This window comes from Eleutherodactylus coqui, chromosome 6, assembly GCF_035609145.1.
Source record: "Eleutherodactylus coqui strain aEleCoq1 chromosome 6, aEleCoq1.hap1, whole genome shotgun sequence".
Taxonomy (NCBI): Eukaryota; Metazoa; Chordata; class Amphibia; order Anura; family Eleutherodactylidae; genus Eleutherodactylus; species Eleutherodactylus coqui.
The window spans coordinates 163,428,238-163,444,374 of NC_089842.1; the positions used below are offsets into that span (position 1 = coordinate 163,428,238).

The following is a 16,137-nucleotide window of genomic DNA, read 5'->3' on the forward strand; positions in this document are numbered from 1 at the left end:
ATATCAGACTGAAATCCATTCCTGATGTCTGCATTGCATGGATTTTTACCAAGCTGAATCTGACACATTTGAACATATCTTTGCAAGAGTTTTTCCATTCTACAATGACAACAACAATCACCACCCGGTTTTGATGGCCTATCGCTGTATGATCAGGAGGTGACTGAATTCTGGCACCCCCACCGATCCTGGGAATGAAGGGGACGACTGGCACCCCCACCGATCCTGGGAATGAAGGGGACGATTGATTTGTATAGTGCTGCTTTCCCTTCACTGCACAACGGGGCCCCAACAGCCGCTGTATAGGAAAGCACAGCTCCATTCAAGTCAAGGAGGCTCTGCTGCAGTACTCTGCCAAGCCCAGATTACTCTAGGGCTGCACGGCAGCGTTGGCACACAAGTCATAACCATTGCATCCTAATGTAAGTGAATGCAGTCACGTTGCAGCTCACAAGTTACTGTAACCCAACTATCTAAAGAAAACCTTCTTTTTGGATTTCTTGTGATTTATTGAGTTACTGATTAGTGGCATCTTGTGAGTCCTAAAGCCACTGAGTTCCCTTATTTTGGGATGTTGTGTAGCAGGGGCCACAGTGCGATCTTAGGCTGTGTGATGTGCAGCCAGAGTCTTGTAGCTCTAGCCTAAATCAGCAGTGCAACCCCTTTATTCTCAGTATTGATGGTGGTCCCAAACCTCGGATCCGACTTATCACTTAAGCAGTGTATCGCTAGATTAGAAGGGAGAAAACCTTTTTTGCATTATTTGCCCTGTGGAATACTTTATCCCCCTCCCCTCTAAAACTGAAGCTTAACTTTAAGGGTATGTTTACAATGGGGGTAAGTGCTGTGGCTTTTCGGCATGGAAAAGCCACCACATTTACAGTGCAAGCAATGTAGAAGAGGCTTTCACAAATTAATTTACATGGTAAAGAATAAATCTGCATGGAACGGATATGCATTGGATTTTAAATCTGCAACATGTCTGGTATGGATTTAACCCTTTGCAATGCGAAGTGGGAAATGCGCAGCAAAATCTACACTTTTGCCACTGAGGAAAACACAAGGTGCTTTGGACCGGTCTGTGCACAACCTTCTGTTCTGATTTTTTTTTTTCTTCTTCTTTTTTTTTTTTGTCCTATTGAGTGGCAAGAATTGCATGTCTGCAATCAAATGTCCCTGGGCCCACCAGTGTTAGCTGTCATTGTATTGTAGACATTACGTATGTGCACACAGCATTTCCTGGAAACCTCATTCCAGTAGCACAGAGGATTAATTGAAACCCTTCTTTATAATTTCCCTTACTACTTGCTGAGCCTTCGGATGATGCAGGATTGTGCTTTGTGCTCTTACTGTAGACAAACATGACACAAGCGCACGTACCACATTTATATACAAAGTGCTATCACTTAGTTGCTTAACCTTTTTTCTTTTGCATTAATTGTCTGTCTTGGATATTTGCAAGAAAAATAAACTTATGGCCTTTTTCTTATTTCCTTTCAGTTAAATTATTTGAAGTCATTGAAACAGAAAAAACGCTCTACTTGATAATGGAATATGCAAGTGGAGGTAAGTAATAATTAAAGTGACCCTCCGTCCCTGGAGAAACCAAGCTGTCTGTACGGCTCCTCTGACTACCCGATGCACACTGTGCATAGCATGCATTGATACGAAGACTGTACATGCTGCTCTGATCGGCCAGCACTGCTCATGTATGCAGCATGGTTTAATCAAAGCAGGTGCAGTATATTCACTCTGTTTGAGCTAAAGATGCATACTAATGCAAAGTGTGGTATAAGAACTTCAATTCCACTGGTCATTACTGTTATTTGATGATTAAAATTATTTGCACAATATAAACTTTTTTTTTTCTTTTTTTATGCGGCTGCATTTCAACACGAGCAGTTTTTATTTTTCTGTCAATGGCTGTCTGAGGGCTTTTTTTGATATAGTTTTTTTGATGTGTCTACACTATTTCATTACTTTGTACTCCTGTTTTGGAAAAGTGATTGTTTTCGTGGGGAACTATACATAAGGAGGGGGAAAAAAAACACTTTTTTTTTTCCCCCTGTAAAGCCACATAGATGCCTTAGTGACCGCGGCATCTGTGGTGTAGAAGAGTGATTACCAAGTGCTCATCTTCTTGCGCCTTTGGGAATAAAAATACCCTATAATGGACGAGATATGGTCTAATTGATCATGGGAGTTGATAACATGAAAAAACAGTCTGTTACCCCTCCATTGAGACTGGAGAATAGGCAGGAGAATGACAGATCACTGTCTATTGCCTACCCTCAGTTTTCCTACTGTCATTTCAAATAGCTATAGCTCTTCTATCTTGAATAGTGGCTTTAAAATGAGACCAGGATTGTCTCAGTAGCCCTGTTAGAGCTGGAGCTACAGCCATTTGAAGTAGATATAGCTCTGTTAGTCCAAAATGTTTCCTTTTGAACAAACAGTGCTTGGGTAATCAGTAGGGCAACCCCTTTCTGTATGGAATTCAATCACTGCTGGGGGATTCTTTTGGGTGCCCAGGTTTTCCCTTCTGTGTGTGGGAAGGGTTGAGCAGGGAACCCCCAATGACATCCAAATGCTGCAGTCATTGGACTGTGGGGTATGTCTATTCTGGCCTAGTTATGGTTGCCTCTGAACAGACAGCCCGTCTTTGTAGTACCTGAAGTTTGCTGCTGTCTTCTTAAGCCCAAGTTATTGGCAGCCGTTCTGTACCAGTGTGGTCAGCAGTGTTAATGAAGTACAGGGAAGGGAAGTTTATTTTACAGAGGAAAGTGCCAGATCAAGAGTTCACGTTCTGAAAGCTGAGCTCTTTAGGCGTAACCTCAGATGTTGTTCTTAAGGACTTGTTTGTTAAGTTGAAATTTTGCAGTGGAATGATGTCGACTGTGCAAACCCGATGATTCCTTCTATGAAGACGTCTTGGAGTTGTGAACCTTTCTGATGGACATTATGTAGCGGACTTGAACAGAGGCTTATTTTCATGGAACAACTTTCCTGTTTTGATTCTTTGGCAACTCTTTCTTCCTGTTAAATAAAGTCTGCAGCATGTTCATTACATTGCACGCTGCTTTTTGTCATTTTCATGTTTAGATTGGTGTGTTATCTCTACACATTTAAGTTACCCCTAGGTAGGAGATGCATGTCCTGGGCATTTTCTGCCATGCAGACTGCAGATAGCTGACGATTGGACTATGTATGGTGGTGGGGGTTTTCAGCAGGTAGTCCTTGCATAACATTACTTGCATGGAGTCCTGATGATCTGGGTACAAGAGCTGTATCTCACCCACAGGAGTTGGCAATTAATACAGGATGTCAGATACAGCCAAGTTTTGAGATGGTGCTGTAATAATGCACTTGTGTAGTGGAGATTAATTTTGATTTAATATAAGCACTTCACTATCCGTTATGTAAATGGTATTGGTGTATCTTGACACCACCAGGAAGCCCTGGTGGAGTCCAGATTGACACGCGGGACCCCCCCCTCAATGTGATTGCCTGGTGAGCGCTCATCCCCAGCGAGGCAGCAGGTGGAAGAAAAAGTGAGAGGTGCGACACTGCACACACAAGCACTGGCTCTCACTGCGGTGGCCCTAATTGCGACCGCTGAGCAAGCCTGAGGGAGCACTGCGGCGCCAGCCGGCAGGCTGTCCCGATGAGGCAGGCCACAGCCGCGGGCAGCGTCAACATCGGAGTGAGCAGGGGAGCGTCCGTCAGGCAGCACAGAGCCTGCAAGAGCTGGTGGGCTGCTGTAGTGAGGCGGTGGCCGGCCTGGAGACGGGAACTGCTGGTCCGCTTATAGTGATGGCTGCAGGCTGCACATAGCCTAAGGCTGCAGGGCGATCATTAAGCTAACAGTTCGCTTCTTAGCCTTACATTACATGTGAATGCTGCCATGTAACTGCGGTAACATGGCAGCATTTACACCTCATAATGTAAGGCTAAGAACCAAACTAACAGTCAGCCTAAGGCTGCAGGGCAGACATTCCTCAATTTGCAGTGTGCAGCTCGGACCTTACATCCTTGGCCCTGTCGGCAGCTGGGGGTGTGAGAGGGGCGTTCCCCCTGTCAAACCCCCTAGCTTCTGGTGGCGTCAAGGTACACTAATACCAGTTGCCATACCTATGCTGAGACTGGCAGTCTCAACTCCCATCCTACAATAGGTGCTGGTCCCAGAGGTGGGAGATCCTGTGGATATGCCATAATGTCTGAGATGGAACAGTTCAAGACATGTTAATTGTTTGACTTTCAACATATCTTCATTAGGGCTCCTGCCCACAGACTGATATTTGCTGTGGAGTCTGTGACAGGCGTCTGCACTGCGGATCCGCAGCAAATGGCTCACCCATAACATACTATCAGAAAACTGATTCTTCTGGAACACTTGCGGAAACCAATTACGGTTTCCCCAGGCGTAGGAAAAATCGTAGCATGCTCCATTTTTGTTCTGATTCCGCACTGACTGCTTCCATTGAGCTCAATGGAAGCCGTTCCGATCCATAGCCCTTCCGCAATCACATTGCGGAAAGGTCGCAGATCCCGCATCATCGCCTAGCAGGAGTTTGGGGGGGAAAAAAATCTGTATTGCGCATGTTCGACGGCTCGCTGTGTGGACCATCCGCAGTACAGATTAAAAACGAAAGTAAAGGTACGCACGGACACCGCTGCTCCCTGGGCCAGATTCTGCATGGAGAATGATGCCCTGGCGTGTGCAGGCAGCCTTAGACCTTACATGTCTGTGTGGTGGTTAAACATGTAATTGAGCCTCTGCGTTATTTAGTGCAGCCTCCACTTTACTACATGTCTTCATAAACCACCTGGAATCTCTCCACTGAACCTATGTGTTATCGTATGTATAATCTCCATCTCAACGCTTTCCTCATGGTTTCCTTTGTAGGGGAAGTATTTGACTATCTGGTTGCACATGGAAGAATGAAGGAAAAGGAAGCCAGAGCCAAATTCCGGCAGGTGTGTAATGTTATAGATTTCCTCTTGCATTTTTTTTCTACACCCTTAAATCGTCCTAGTTTTGGGCAAGCATTTAAATTTCACAAACATGTTCTGGTATTAGTTGTGTGGCCGGTTACTGTGGGGGCCGGTGCACTGCTCTGGCTCTTAGTGCCGGGTGTTTACCCCCCTCCTCTTTTAAGCTTCTCTATGTGACTTTTACGTAGTAAAAAATAAATAAAAATCACCTGCAAAATAATTATAGCCATATCCAATTTAAATGCTTTTTCTTTTTGTAACACTTTAAAAATAAAAATTTTGCAAAGTTTCTTTCTATAACGATGTCTCCATCTTCTGACTGCCATAGCACTTTTTTTTCCTCCATCCATGTGGTTGTGTCAAGGCTTTTTGCGGGATGACCTGGAGTTTCTATTGGTATCATTTTGGGGTACACATGACTTATTTTTTTTAATTTTTTTATTGGCGACGGGATGACAAAAGCACAAACCGTTTATAACAAGCGAACAGTTTTTTTTTTTTTGTTTTGTTTTCACTTTCTTTTCCTGACCGCTGTCACAGTGCAGAATAAATGTTTTTATCAGACTTGTACCGACAAAGAAATACAGTGCTATGTTTTTGTTAAATGAGAAGAGTTTTTTTTTAAAGGGATTGTACCAAGATTGCAAGTTATCCCTTATCCATGTTGAGACCCTGCCGATCTTGAGATCGGGCGTCCCATGTCCTCCCCTGTCCTCACTGCAGGGTTACGGCAAACCCCAACTCCCGCAGTGAGCAGGAGACTGGAGAGCTTAGCGTTTGATCACTTATACAGTATTCTGCTATACTTCACAAGGCTCCAAGAGGCCATGACACTTGAAAAGCACCTCACTATCTTTTTACAGAGGGCCTTTTTGGAGACACGGGAAGAACCCGTTGGATTACCATTGTCACAACTGTCAGTGGCATCTAAATGGTTAATAGCCGTTGTCGGCAGTCAAGACAGCTGATGCCCACCGCTCTTCGATCGGGCTTGGCTCCTTATATCCATAACAGCAAATACACAGCGTATACACGATGCATGGGTTTTTCAGCAGAGATACAAAATACTATTGTGCGAGTTGTGAAGAAACATCTGGAGGGTGGGTTCCTGATGATCTATTCAACTTGTCAAACTCTGCTGACTATGACCATAGCTATGCTTCTGTGATTTGTTTAATGTGATGTACAAATTTTGTTGATACTGAACTACATAAGAAAAACCTGGGTAAAAAGAGGGAAGGTCGACCATTACACCCTTTAAAAAAAAAAAAAATAAAATATTACAGATAGTCTTTTTATTAAATACAATAAACTTTATACTTAAAATTGCACTGGCCGCGTTATGACACGCCCACAGCGTCACATGACGCGCCGGCCACGTCATATGACGTGGCGGTAGGCGAGGAAGCGGTTTCACACTATCTTCCGCTAGGCTACAGCGGAAGATAGCGTGACGGACGGCTTCCATTGACTGCAATGGAAGCCGTCCGCGCATACTCCCGCGGCAAGTAGAACATGCCGCGGGTGGGGGCGGGTGAATTTACGGTGCGGAATTCTGCATCGTAAGCATTGTGCTATTAGGTTCAACAGAACCGAATAGCTGCGGGCAACGCACCGGGTTTACCCCCGCGTATTAAGTGGCGGAAATCCGCCCTTGGGAAGGAGCCCTTACAGTGATGGTATAACAAATGTATATTCCTTATGTAAACCGTTGCATGACCGTGTATCAGATTATGATCCACTCTATTTCTTGGTGGTGAGCTTGTGGTGGTGGTGGTGGTGCTGCAGTATAAAGCAAGGCAGATGTCTACAGCATCTTGAACGAGAATGGATTTTAGACTACCTCAGTCTTCTCAATTCATCTAAGCGGGGACGGCCTTGGGTTAAGTGGTACCCTCTGTGAATTCCCTCTTCTCTTCCCCCCCCCCCCTATCATGACAAGAAATACTAAGTAAAATGGTGTTGGGACGTCACCCCAAGCAACAGAGGGAAGTTGTAGCTCTACCAGACGAGTGCAACGCTTCACATGGGGTTGGCACGCAGATCTTATCCTGTAGGGCAAACATTGACCTAATAGCAAATTTTGGGTGCGGATTTGCTGCAGATTTTCCACAGTGAATCTCCCATATGTGAATGCACCCTCAGGGGCCATTCTCATGAGTATATTTCCCCTCCATGTGCTGTCTGTTTATAACTGACAGCACAGGGACACACTGGAGCAAATTGGGCTGTTAAGAAGGGTGTTTTTTTTCACAGGGACTGATGGTCTGTGCATAGAAAATCATGGCATGTCCTATTCTGGTCTGTAATTGCAATGCCTTCTGCCCACGGTTATCAAGCAGCACATGGACATGTGTCCGTGAACTGTTCGGTGCAGAGTCTTGGGCACAACTCTAAAACACCCGTGTGAATAGGCTCTTATGGCAAAATCTGTTAAATTTCTGGAACATTTACAATACAAGTCAAAACCAGTGGCAGATGCGTTGTATGTAAAAACGTGTATGGCGCTATTACGCTCCTCAAACTTCGGGCGTGAAAGTGGTTAGATCCATGAATGGCTGCGTGTACTCTGACTCCATTCTGTTAGTGTCTTCACTTCTTCCCCCAGCCCGATGCTGGCATTCACTATACTCAAAGCACTGAAGCTGGGCCGGGGGAGGCGTGAACAAGCTGGAGACCCTTTTACACAAATCGAATACCGTTTGAACAGGTGAAAGTGAACCATGATTGTTCAGTCTGAATGCAGCCGCCGGATGAATTATATCGTTCACTCTTGGTTCGTGCATTTTATTCAGGCATAAGAAACATCGTTGGCTTGTTCATTCAGTCGTTCTCATTCATTGTATGATTTCTTGTTTGAATGAGAGAACTGTATTTGGCTGTATAAACAGGCTGCCCGAGTGAGCTCTTAACGTCGTTTGCTCATCAAATGAGAAATCAGCAGATCTAAACAGACTTATGTATGGTGTTGAGACGATCTGTAAGAATGTCCAAAATTAGAAACTTGTATATAACTTGGACATCGACTTATGTATTGAATGGTAATGCAAATCATGATTTCATATCTTCTAGATTGTATCTGCGGTGCAATACTGTCATCAGAAACACATTGTTCACAGAGACCTGAAGGTAAGTAACGTTTGGTACCGCTCTTAATACTCGAAGTTTTGTGTTCCATCTCAGAATGTGCTTCTAAGGCCAGCTTTATATTGGCACGGGCGATATCGGGCCATGTTTCACGGCCCAATATCGCCCTCGCAGTCTATGTGAAACCCCTGGATGCCAGAATTTTCCATGTGGAAACATCATCCATCACTGCGCGGCTGAAGGATTTCCCCGCCACGGCAGAGGATTGCAGAGCACTCCATTGTAGTCAATGGGGCCAGCGCTGCTGGCTGCTGCGACTAAATCCCCCCTCATTCTTTTTTAATCCTTTTTTTTATAGTTTTTGTTTTTTGCTGCTGTTTTTAAAAATGCACTAATAGCCAGTGTCAATGCAGTCTAAGGGCTAATGTCCATGAACAGATTTTTGCGGCGGAATTCCACAGCAATTGGGTTCTATTGAACCTACCCTGCCAATGCTGACACACGGCATTTTACTACTGTGGGAAATAAATTGCGACATGTTCTATTTCCTGCGGATTTACGCCGCAGGAGGTCTCCATTAATATAGTATTAATGGAGACCGTGGAAAAACGTGTTTTATACCCAATCAGTATAATTTCTCAGCAGTACTCTGCTACATAAGGCCTCCAAGCTTTTGCCCCTTAATAACTAAAGCTTTTTGGGCCTTACTGATAGTGTCATGTGGCTACATAATATGTAGGTTTTGGGTTTACTGCTGTTTTCCCCGATAATAAGCCTTATGCTGGTTTTCGGGGGAGGCTTGAAATATAAGCCCTCCTCTGAAAATAAGCCCTTGCTAACCTACATGGGGAAAAAAATCAATACTTGCCTGTTCTGTGGCAAGCTGCAGTGTCCACCGCGCTGACATTTCAGTTTCTTTCTGGTGACGGGGCTTTGAATACTCCGCCTCCAGGAAAGCGAGCGCTGTAATTGGATCGAGTGCCAGCCAATCACAACTGGCTGTGATTGGCTCATCGAAAATCAGACACTGTACCTCTTTTGGGGCAAAAATTTATATAAGACTGCCTTATTTTTGGGGAAACATGGTATGTCATGCATGCACAAGAAATTTTTTTACTGACCTTTTATTTTAAATGACACTTTAGTTTAAAATGGGCTCCTGTAAAGTTATAGAAAATGTTTGAGGATTTATGTATAGGTTTCGCAGGTGAAACTGTGCCTAAGCTTGTAATGGGAAAAATATATAGGGGGTGTAGAAAGGCTTTTATGGTATACAATGGTAGTTTAGTGGCCGGGCAGCATGTTTGTGTGACCTGACTGTACGGTTGCTGAGCAGTCTTTTTTTTTTTTTTTCTTCTCATCAAACAGGCAGAAAACCTGTTACTGGATGCAGACATGAACATTAAGATAGCAGACTTTGGATTTAGCAACGAGTTTACGGTTGGCAACAAACTGGACACATTTTGTGGGAGCCCGCCATACGCTGCCCCAGAGCTCTTTCAGGGCAAAAAGTACGATGGGCCCGAAGTAGACGTCTGGAGCTTAGGGGTTATTCTGTACACTCTCGTCAGCGGATCCTTACCCTTCGATGGACAAAATTTAAAGGTGTGTGTATAACTGGTGACCGGTGTATGATGTTCAGTTATTGGAGCAAAGCCCATTAGGTATATGCTAAGGAGAAGCTACTAATAAGCAGGGATTTCTCACTATATCCTAAAGTGGTGCTTTCCATATTTTGTTCTCATTTTAATCCCTTCTGAATCTTAGAAGTTTGTAGCGCTTGCTAAAAAGGAAACTGTTCATGGCTTGTTAGCATTTACAGTAGGGCTTTCCGTCTCTGTTTACTAGTTGGAGGTTTGCATCTGTTCTGTTAGGTCTGAAACTCATTGGAACAGAAGCTAACAAAGCATTTTTCTTTTTTTTTTTCATTAAAATCTATATCCACTGAAATCAAAGGGCACATAGTGCGACCTATGTGGGAAATCCACTCAGTACAAGCTTCTGTGCTGAAATTTGAGTTATTTTTTTGATCACCTACAGGAACTCTCTCCCATTATTAGCTATGCCTTCAGTGTCTGTCTGATCTTTCTGGCCAACCACTGAAAGCATTACAATACCTTTAAATGAGGGGTCTGTAAAAGTGCAACCTTTGTAATGGTATCTATAGCTATTGTAAAATTAAACCTTCTAGTAACTTGAATGGAGCTGTGGTACTAGGCCAGGAGTGATAGCACTTTAATATGTGAGAGAACCCCATTAAGTAGTCAGACATCTGCCTTATAAGTACAAGTGAGGTATGGAAACCTGTAATATTTTGCTCAGGCAGCGGACACTGTAAAATATTTGAATGTAAGTTATACTTAAAAATTGATAGTTGTAGTAAAAAAGTGGTTCAAGTAGATTATAATAAACATTGGCAAAGATTTGTTAACTCCTTAGTGACGGAGCTTTTTTCCATTTTCGTTTCCCCCCCCTCCCTTAAAAAAAATCGTAGCTCCTTTATTTATCCATCATCATCATCGCTGTATGAAGGCCTGTTTTTTGCGGGACGAGTTGTATTTTTCAATAGTACTATGTCTTGTACCATATAATGTACTGTAAAAATTCAAAGTGGAGAGAAATGGGAAAAAAAGACATTCCACTATCTTTCGGTGCGTCTTGTTTCTACGGCGCACAAACTGCAACAAAAATGACTTGATAACTTTATTCTATGGGTCAGCACGATTACTAGGATACCAAACTTGTATAGTTTTTTGTTTTGTTTTTTTTGCTGTACGTGTTTTTTTAATATTTTTTTTTAAAGATATGTAATTTTTTTTTTGTGTTCTCTCTCCATTTTCTGCGCACAATAACTTTTAAATTTTTCTGTCGACATAGTTGTGTGAGGGCTCATTTTGTGTGGTATGTCCTGTCATTTACGTTGGTACCATTTTACAAACTACTTTTTGATAGCTTTTTATTACATTCTTTTTTTCTTGGAGATAGGGTGACCAAAAAAGTGCATTTCTGGCGTTCTTTTTTTTTTTTTCTTTTTTTTTCTGAACAGCGTTCACAGTTTGAGGTAAATAGTGTATTACTTTGATAGATCAGACTTTTACAGATGCAGCGATACCAAATAGGTATTTTTGCTTTATTTAGATTCTTTTATTGCAAATAAGGCGAAAGGGTTTTTCTTAAATTTTATTTATTTATTTTTTCTTCAAATAGTAAAACATTTTTTATATTTACACTTTCTTTTAGTCCCCACGGGGGACCACAACTATTGATGCTTTGATCGCTTCTGCAGTATGATGTAATGCTATAGCATGCTATAGTATTCTGACAGGCAGCATACCAAGCCACCCCACAGGGACAGCTTGATGGGCAGTCTGCCAAGACAGCCGTGGGGCCTTTCAGAAGGCTACCGGCTGCCATGACACCTGCGCGGCTGCCATGACACCTGCGCGGCTGCCATGACACCTGCGCGGCTGCCATGACACCTGCGCGGCTGCCATGACACCTGCGCGGCTGCCATGACACCTGCGCGGCTGCCATGACACCTGCGCGGCTGCCATGACACCTGCGCGGCTGCCATGACACCTGCGCGGCTGCCATGACACCTGGCACGGGACCCCCGAACATCGGTCGGGGGATTTAAATGCCGCTGTCAGAATCGGTAGCTGCGATTGGCCGCGTGGCCGATTACAGCTATTGCCCGCGGGTGTCAGCTGTAATAAACAGCGGACACCCGCGCTGTATGGAGGGAGATAGCAGCGCTATTTCCCTCCATACACGTCCTGCAATGGCAGGATGTTAAAACGCTATTGGGCAGTCACTACTGTAAAATACTTGACTTTAAGTTAGTATCAAAGTGGTTCAGTAGTTCAAGTAGATTATAAACATTGGCAAAGATTTAAGACTGGTGGGTTTCAGTCTAAGGCAACTCTCACGTATGCGTTCAGTTAAACACCGCTCAAAACCGTGGCATTTTACAGCATTTTTGAGCTGCGTACTCTTTAACACACCCCATCATTGTGTTTTGTGGGGTGCATTAAAAAACGCTGAAGAACAGTGGTTAAAAATTGCTGCGCTTGTAATGGTGGTTCGAGCGCTGGTCTGTGAGGCCCCAATGAAATCAACGGCATTGTTCCATGGTTAGCGGGGCACTTGGGCCACCGCACTAATTGTGGTAAAAAGCAGTGAGTGTGAGCAGCCTTAGGCCGGGCTCACACGGGCGGATTCCGATTGCGTAATCCGCGATCAGCATCGGTGTCTGTATGGAGGATGCACGGCAAAATGCAGGCATTGAAAAGCATGTACTTTTTGATTGTGGGCCGCCACAGTCATACTCAATACAGAAAATTCAAATGCACAGGGTTCCCGGCCGGACTCTTAGCTGTAATCAGCTGCCAGCCTCCCACATGCAGAATCCGGTCCGCCCATGTGAGCCTGGCCTTAATCTGAAACCCGTTTCAGAAGAGGCATCAATTTATTAAGACTCCGCCTCCTAATACATTTGGTTTGAGCAGTCTTTGCTCTTTAAGCTGAAATCATTACTGGCTGTCAGCTAGCATAGATTTTTGCTATAATTTTCACCAGCTTTTGGTGTAAGCTGTAGTAAATTTGATTGGCTGCTGGCCCTACCGCCAAGCCCCATCCACTGTTTCAAACGTAATGAGCCAACGCTTGGCCCCCTCTGGCCATGCTGAATGCTGTAGTAGGGACGACTAGCAAACAGCCAAGCAGGCGTTTGCATTGCTATTTCTGCAACTCTCATAAAGTCAGTGGGAGTTAGGAAATTTTCATAACTTGGAAGCCACTGAAACAGTGTAGCTCGCTGTGCTACATCATTCCCATAAATCCTACTGACTTCTATGGAGATTATGGGAATGGCATAGTGAAGCTCTGTTTCCACAAGTCCTGGCCACCGCATGTAGCTGGCTGTTTCAATGAGGGCCAGAATAGAGATGGGTGTGGGTTTGAGGTGGGACCTACATCTATCAGACTTTCACAGCATATTCTGTGGATATATACAAGTCTCTGATGCAAGTAAATATTTAACACTTAAATGCACTGTCTTGTACATTATGGTGAAATTGAGGGTGCTCTGGGACTTCAGCCACGATTGTCTGCCAGATTCTCACTGTAATGGCTGTTTGCTCTCACAGATGATGCTGTCATTATTGACCGCAGCATCTAAGGTATTTAACAGAGGGAGAGATCTCCCTCCTACAGCCTATTGATGCACCACAATGCGTTGACAAAACACCAGTGCAGTCGGGACTCGAAGGCCACCAAATGTGCCACAAACTTCTGCCTACTACTAAAGTTTTTCCGGTCTGTGACTCTGAAGAATGCTACGTTGTCCAGCACATCAAACTATATGAGGAAACAGGGTAGGTGCATGCTGGTATCACTGAACTGCAAGAGCAAAATTACAATGTACACTAGTGCACTGCTTTAGGTGCCATGGCACACAGATTGAATATATAGAGTGCTGTGAATTGCTACATTTACAATACATACAAATTTGAGGTTCTTGCTGCACATTGAGAACCCAGGTGACCTTTTCCTCTGGGACCCTACACCGACACTTGCCTCTCCTTGGCCTCTAAAAGGAACTCTGAGCAGGTATGAGCCAGCTACACTCTTCTCTAATAAAGGCTTTGGGTGTATGGGTAGGAGTACATGGCCAAAATGGAGGCATCCACAACTCCAGATGTACCATGCAAATAACAAAGTGGACTAGCACATTCACACAATATGAAGTAATTTCCCTGATACTAGGTTTTCCAAAGCATATTAGTGCGCAAGTGATTGCTGGTTCAAGCCTGCCCCCACACGCGCACTCAATTTTTAAAAATGGTTTGCTTTAAAAATACATATTTAGTACCTGCACAATCGTAATGACCTTCAGGATGGAGGGGGGGGGGGGGGTGTCATAACCCCTCTAATTTTATAAAAGTTCATAAATTTCAACCAAAATGCTGCCATTGAAAACTACAGCTCATTTTGCACATAACAAGCCCTCATACAACTACATCAAAGCTTTTTCTTTGTAACCCTGGAAGTCCCCTGTAAAATTCATTAGAATAGTCCACTGATTTTGCTACTTGAAATGTGGCATAAATTAGTTATCAGTGAATGAAAAACTGACACATTTGTAACTATGGGAACATTCTGTACAGCTTTCCAGCTATGGATCTACGTCAGCGTTTATGAAAGTTGCTCCATAGAGCTTTATTAGGAGCTGTCCAACGATTCCAGCAGGTACACTGCAAGTACAGCATGCCCTCCAAACTACATGGTCTGCAGCGGCATTGTCATGCTGGTCTTTCAACATCTCTTTCATGACAATGGTGCAGCAAGCTAATGCAATCAAAAGGGTTGAAGGGGATTAAAAAAGACAGAACCACTCATCTACAGATTCTGTCTAGTGTTATAGCTCCGCACCGTGGGGAGTGCACCATACCTGTTTTTAAAGGGGGTTTTTTCTCTTTTTTTCTAGGAATTAAGGGAAAGAGTGCTGAGGGGGAAATACAGAATTCCTTTCTACATGTCAACAGACTGTGAAAACCTTCTGAAGCGGTTCTTGGTGCTAAACCCAACCAAAAGAGGCACTCTAGAGGTAAGGGGTCTGAACAATGCAGATAAACCAGCGGGTAATTTTGTATAGGTTGGCGCCTTTTTAGGTTTTTTTTTTTTCTCTTATGAAATTATCACTGTTTAAACAATAACTGTTGCGATCAGATAAAACGCCTTAAAACTTGTACTCCTATTTAGGCCTCACTGGCATATTTGGGGCTGCACATGTGTTGTCTGTCTTAATTCTGGAGCAGGACATTGCCCCATTATAGAACGTGGAACTATGCAGATTGACGTCTTTTACATGGACAGATGCTACTTGTGAAAAAACTCATTGTGTCCTATTCCTGTCTGTATCACCAATGAGAGAAATAGAACATACTAATGCCCTCCTGTCTTTGTGAAACGGGCAGCATACAGACGAGTGTCCGTGTGCTGTCCGATGCAAGTTTCAACCGAACTGCATCCTTTACGTCTAGAGGAAAGAAGGTTTCATCACCAACACAAGGGGGTTCTTTACTGTAAGAGCAGTGAGACTGGAACTCTGCCTGAGGACGTGGTGATGGCAAAGGTGGAGGAGTTTGAGGGGGACTAGACGTCTTTTTAGAGTGCTATGATGTTGCAGGATATAGACATTAAACAACCAGCAGGGTTGTTGATCAGGGTCTTGGAGTCAGGTAGACTCTTTCAAACGTTGATTCAAGGATTATTCTGACTGCCATTATGGATTCGGGAAGGATTCCCCCCCCCCCCCCCCAAAATGGGCTAAATTGGCTTCTACCTTGTAGGGTTTTTCCCCCTTCCTCTGGATCAACGAGGGGGTGGAAACGGGCTGAACTAGATGGGCATTGTGGTCTTTTAGCCTAACATACTGTTACTATGTTGTATATAGGTAGCTGTGCACCCAAGGGGCTCCATACAGCCTTTAAAGCATGGCATGGTGCTGATAGAAATCAATGGGCTGCTTGTTTAAAGCATGGAGGCTCTGGGTCCTCCAGATCCAGGGATGCTCTTGGTAGACATTCTCTGGCCTTGAGATGAATATTCTGCACTAGTTTTCTAAAGAGAACCCTTTTTTAATGTAAATGTTAAAAGTAGTTCCATCATCCAAACTTGGAAAAATAATTAAAAATGTGTGTATATTTTGTATATTAAGTGCTAGACATTGCTTACTCATTTAAGGCCTCACTTGGCCTTTAATCATAGACCTACTCAAGTTTGGAGAAGGTGTTCTGTGTGCATTAAAGGCTGATCTGAATCCTGCAAAATGTGACTTAACAGATCTAAAGTCTATTTAGTAAACAAGAACAGCAGGATTATCCTTATTACGCTGGTCAGTGACTTCTCTGGATACCATGAAGTGCCGAGGACTCGACTCTGCAGGGTTTTTCTTGGAATGAACAACTTCATCCAAAAAACTTCATTAATGAGCACTACGCATTAAAACTAATGCAAACCGCAACATTGAAGTAAACTAAAATCCCCTTTGAA

The 16,137-nt window shown here is 43.7% G+C and overlaps 1 protein-coding gene across 4 annotated transcripts in view; it reads left to right on the plus strand.

Moving 5' to 3' along the window:
• The window catches only part of MARK3 (microtubule affinity regulating kinase 3), a 69,913-nt gene that overhangs the window by 31,029 nt on the left and 22,747 nt on the right, over window positions 1-16,137 (plus strand). For all 4 annotated transcript variants that reach the window (XM_066608112.1, XM_066608115.1, XM_066608114.1 and 1 more), the window contains exons 5-9: window positions 1,501-1,566; window positions 4,907-4,977; window positions 8,068-8,124; window positions 9,451-9,687; window positions 14,570-14,689. In XM_066608112.1, coding sequence (XP_066464209.1) covers window positions 1,501-1,566; window positions 4,907-4,977; window positions 8,068-8,124; window positions 9,451-9,687; window positions 14,570-14,689 — 551 coding nt within the window. The remainder of the gene's footprint in view (window positions 1-1,500; window positions 1,567-4,906; window positions 4,978-8,067; window positions 8,125-9,450; window positions 9,688-14,569; window positions 14,690-16,137) is intronic.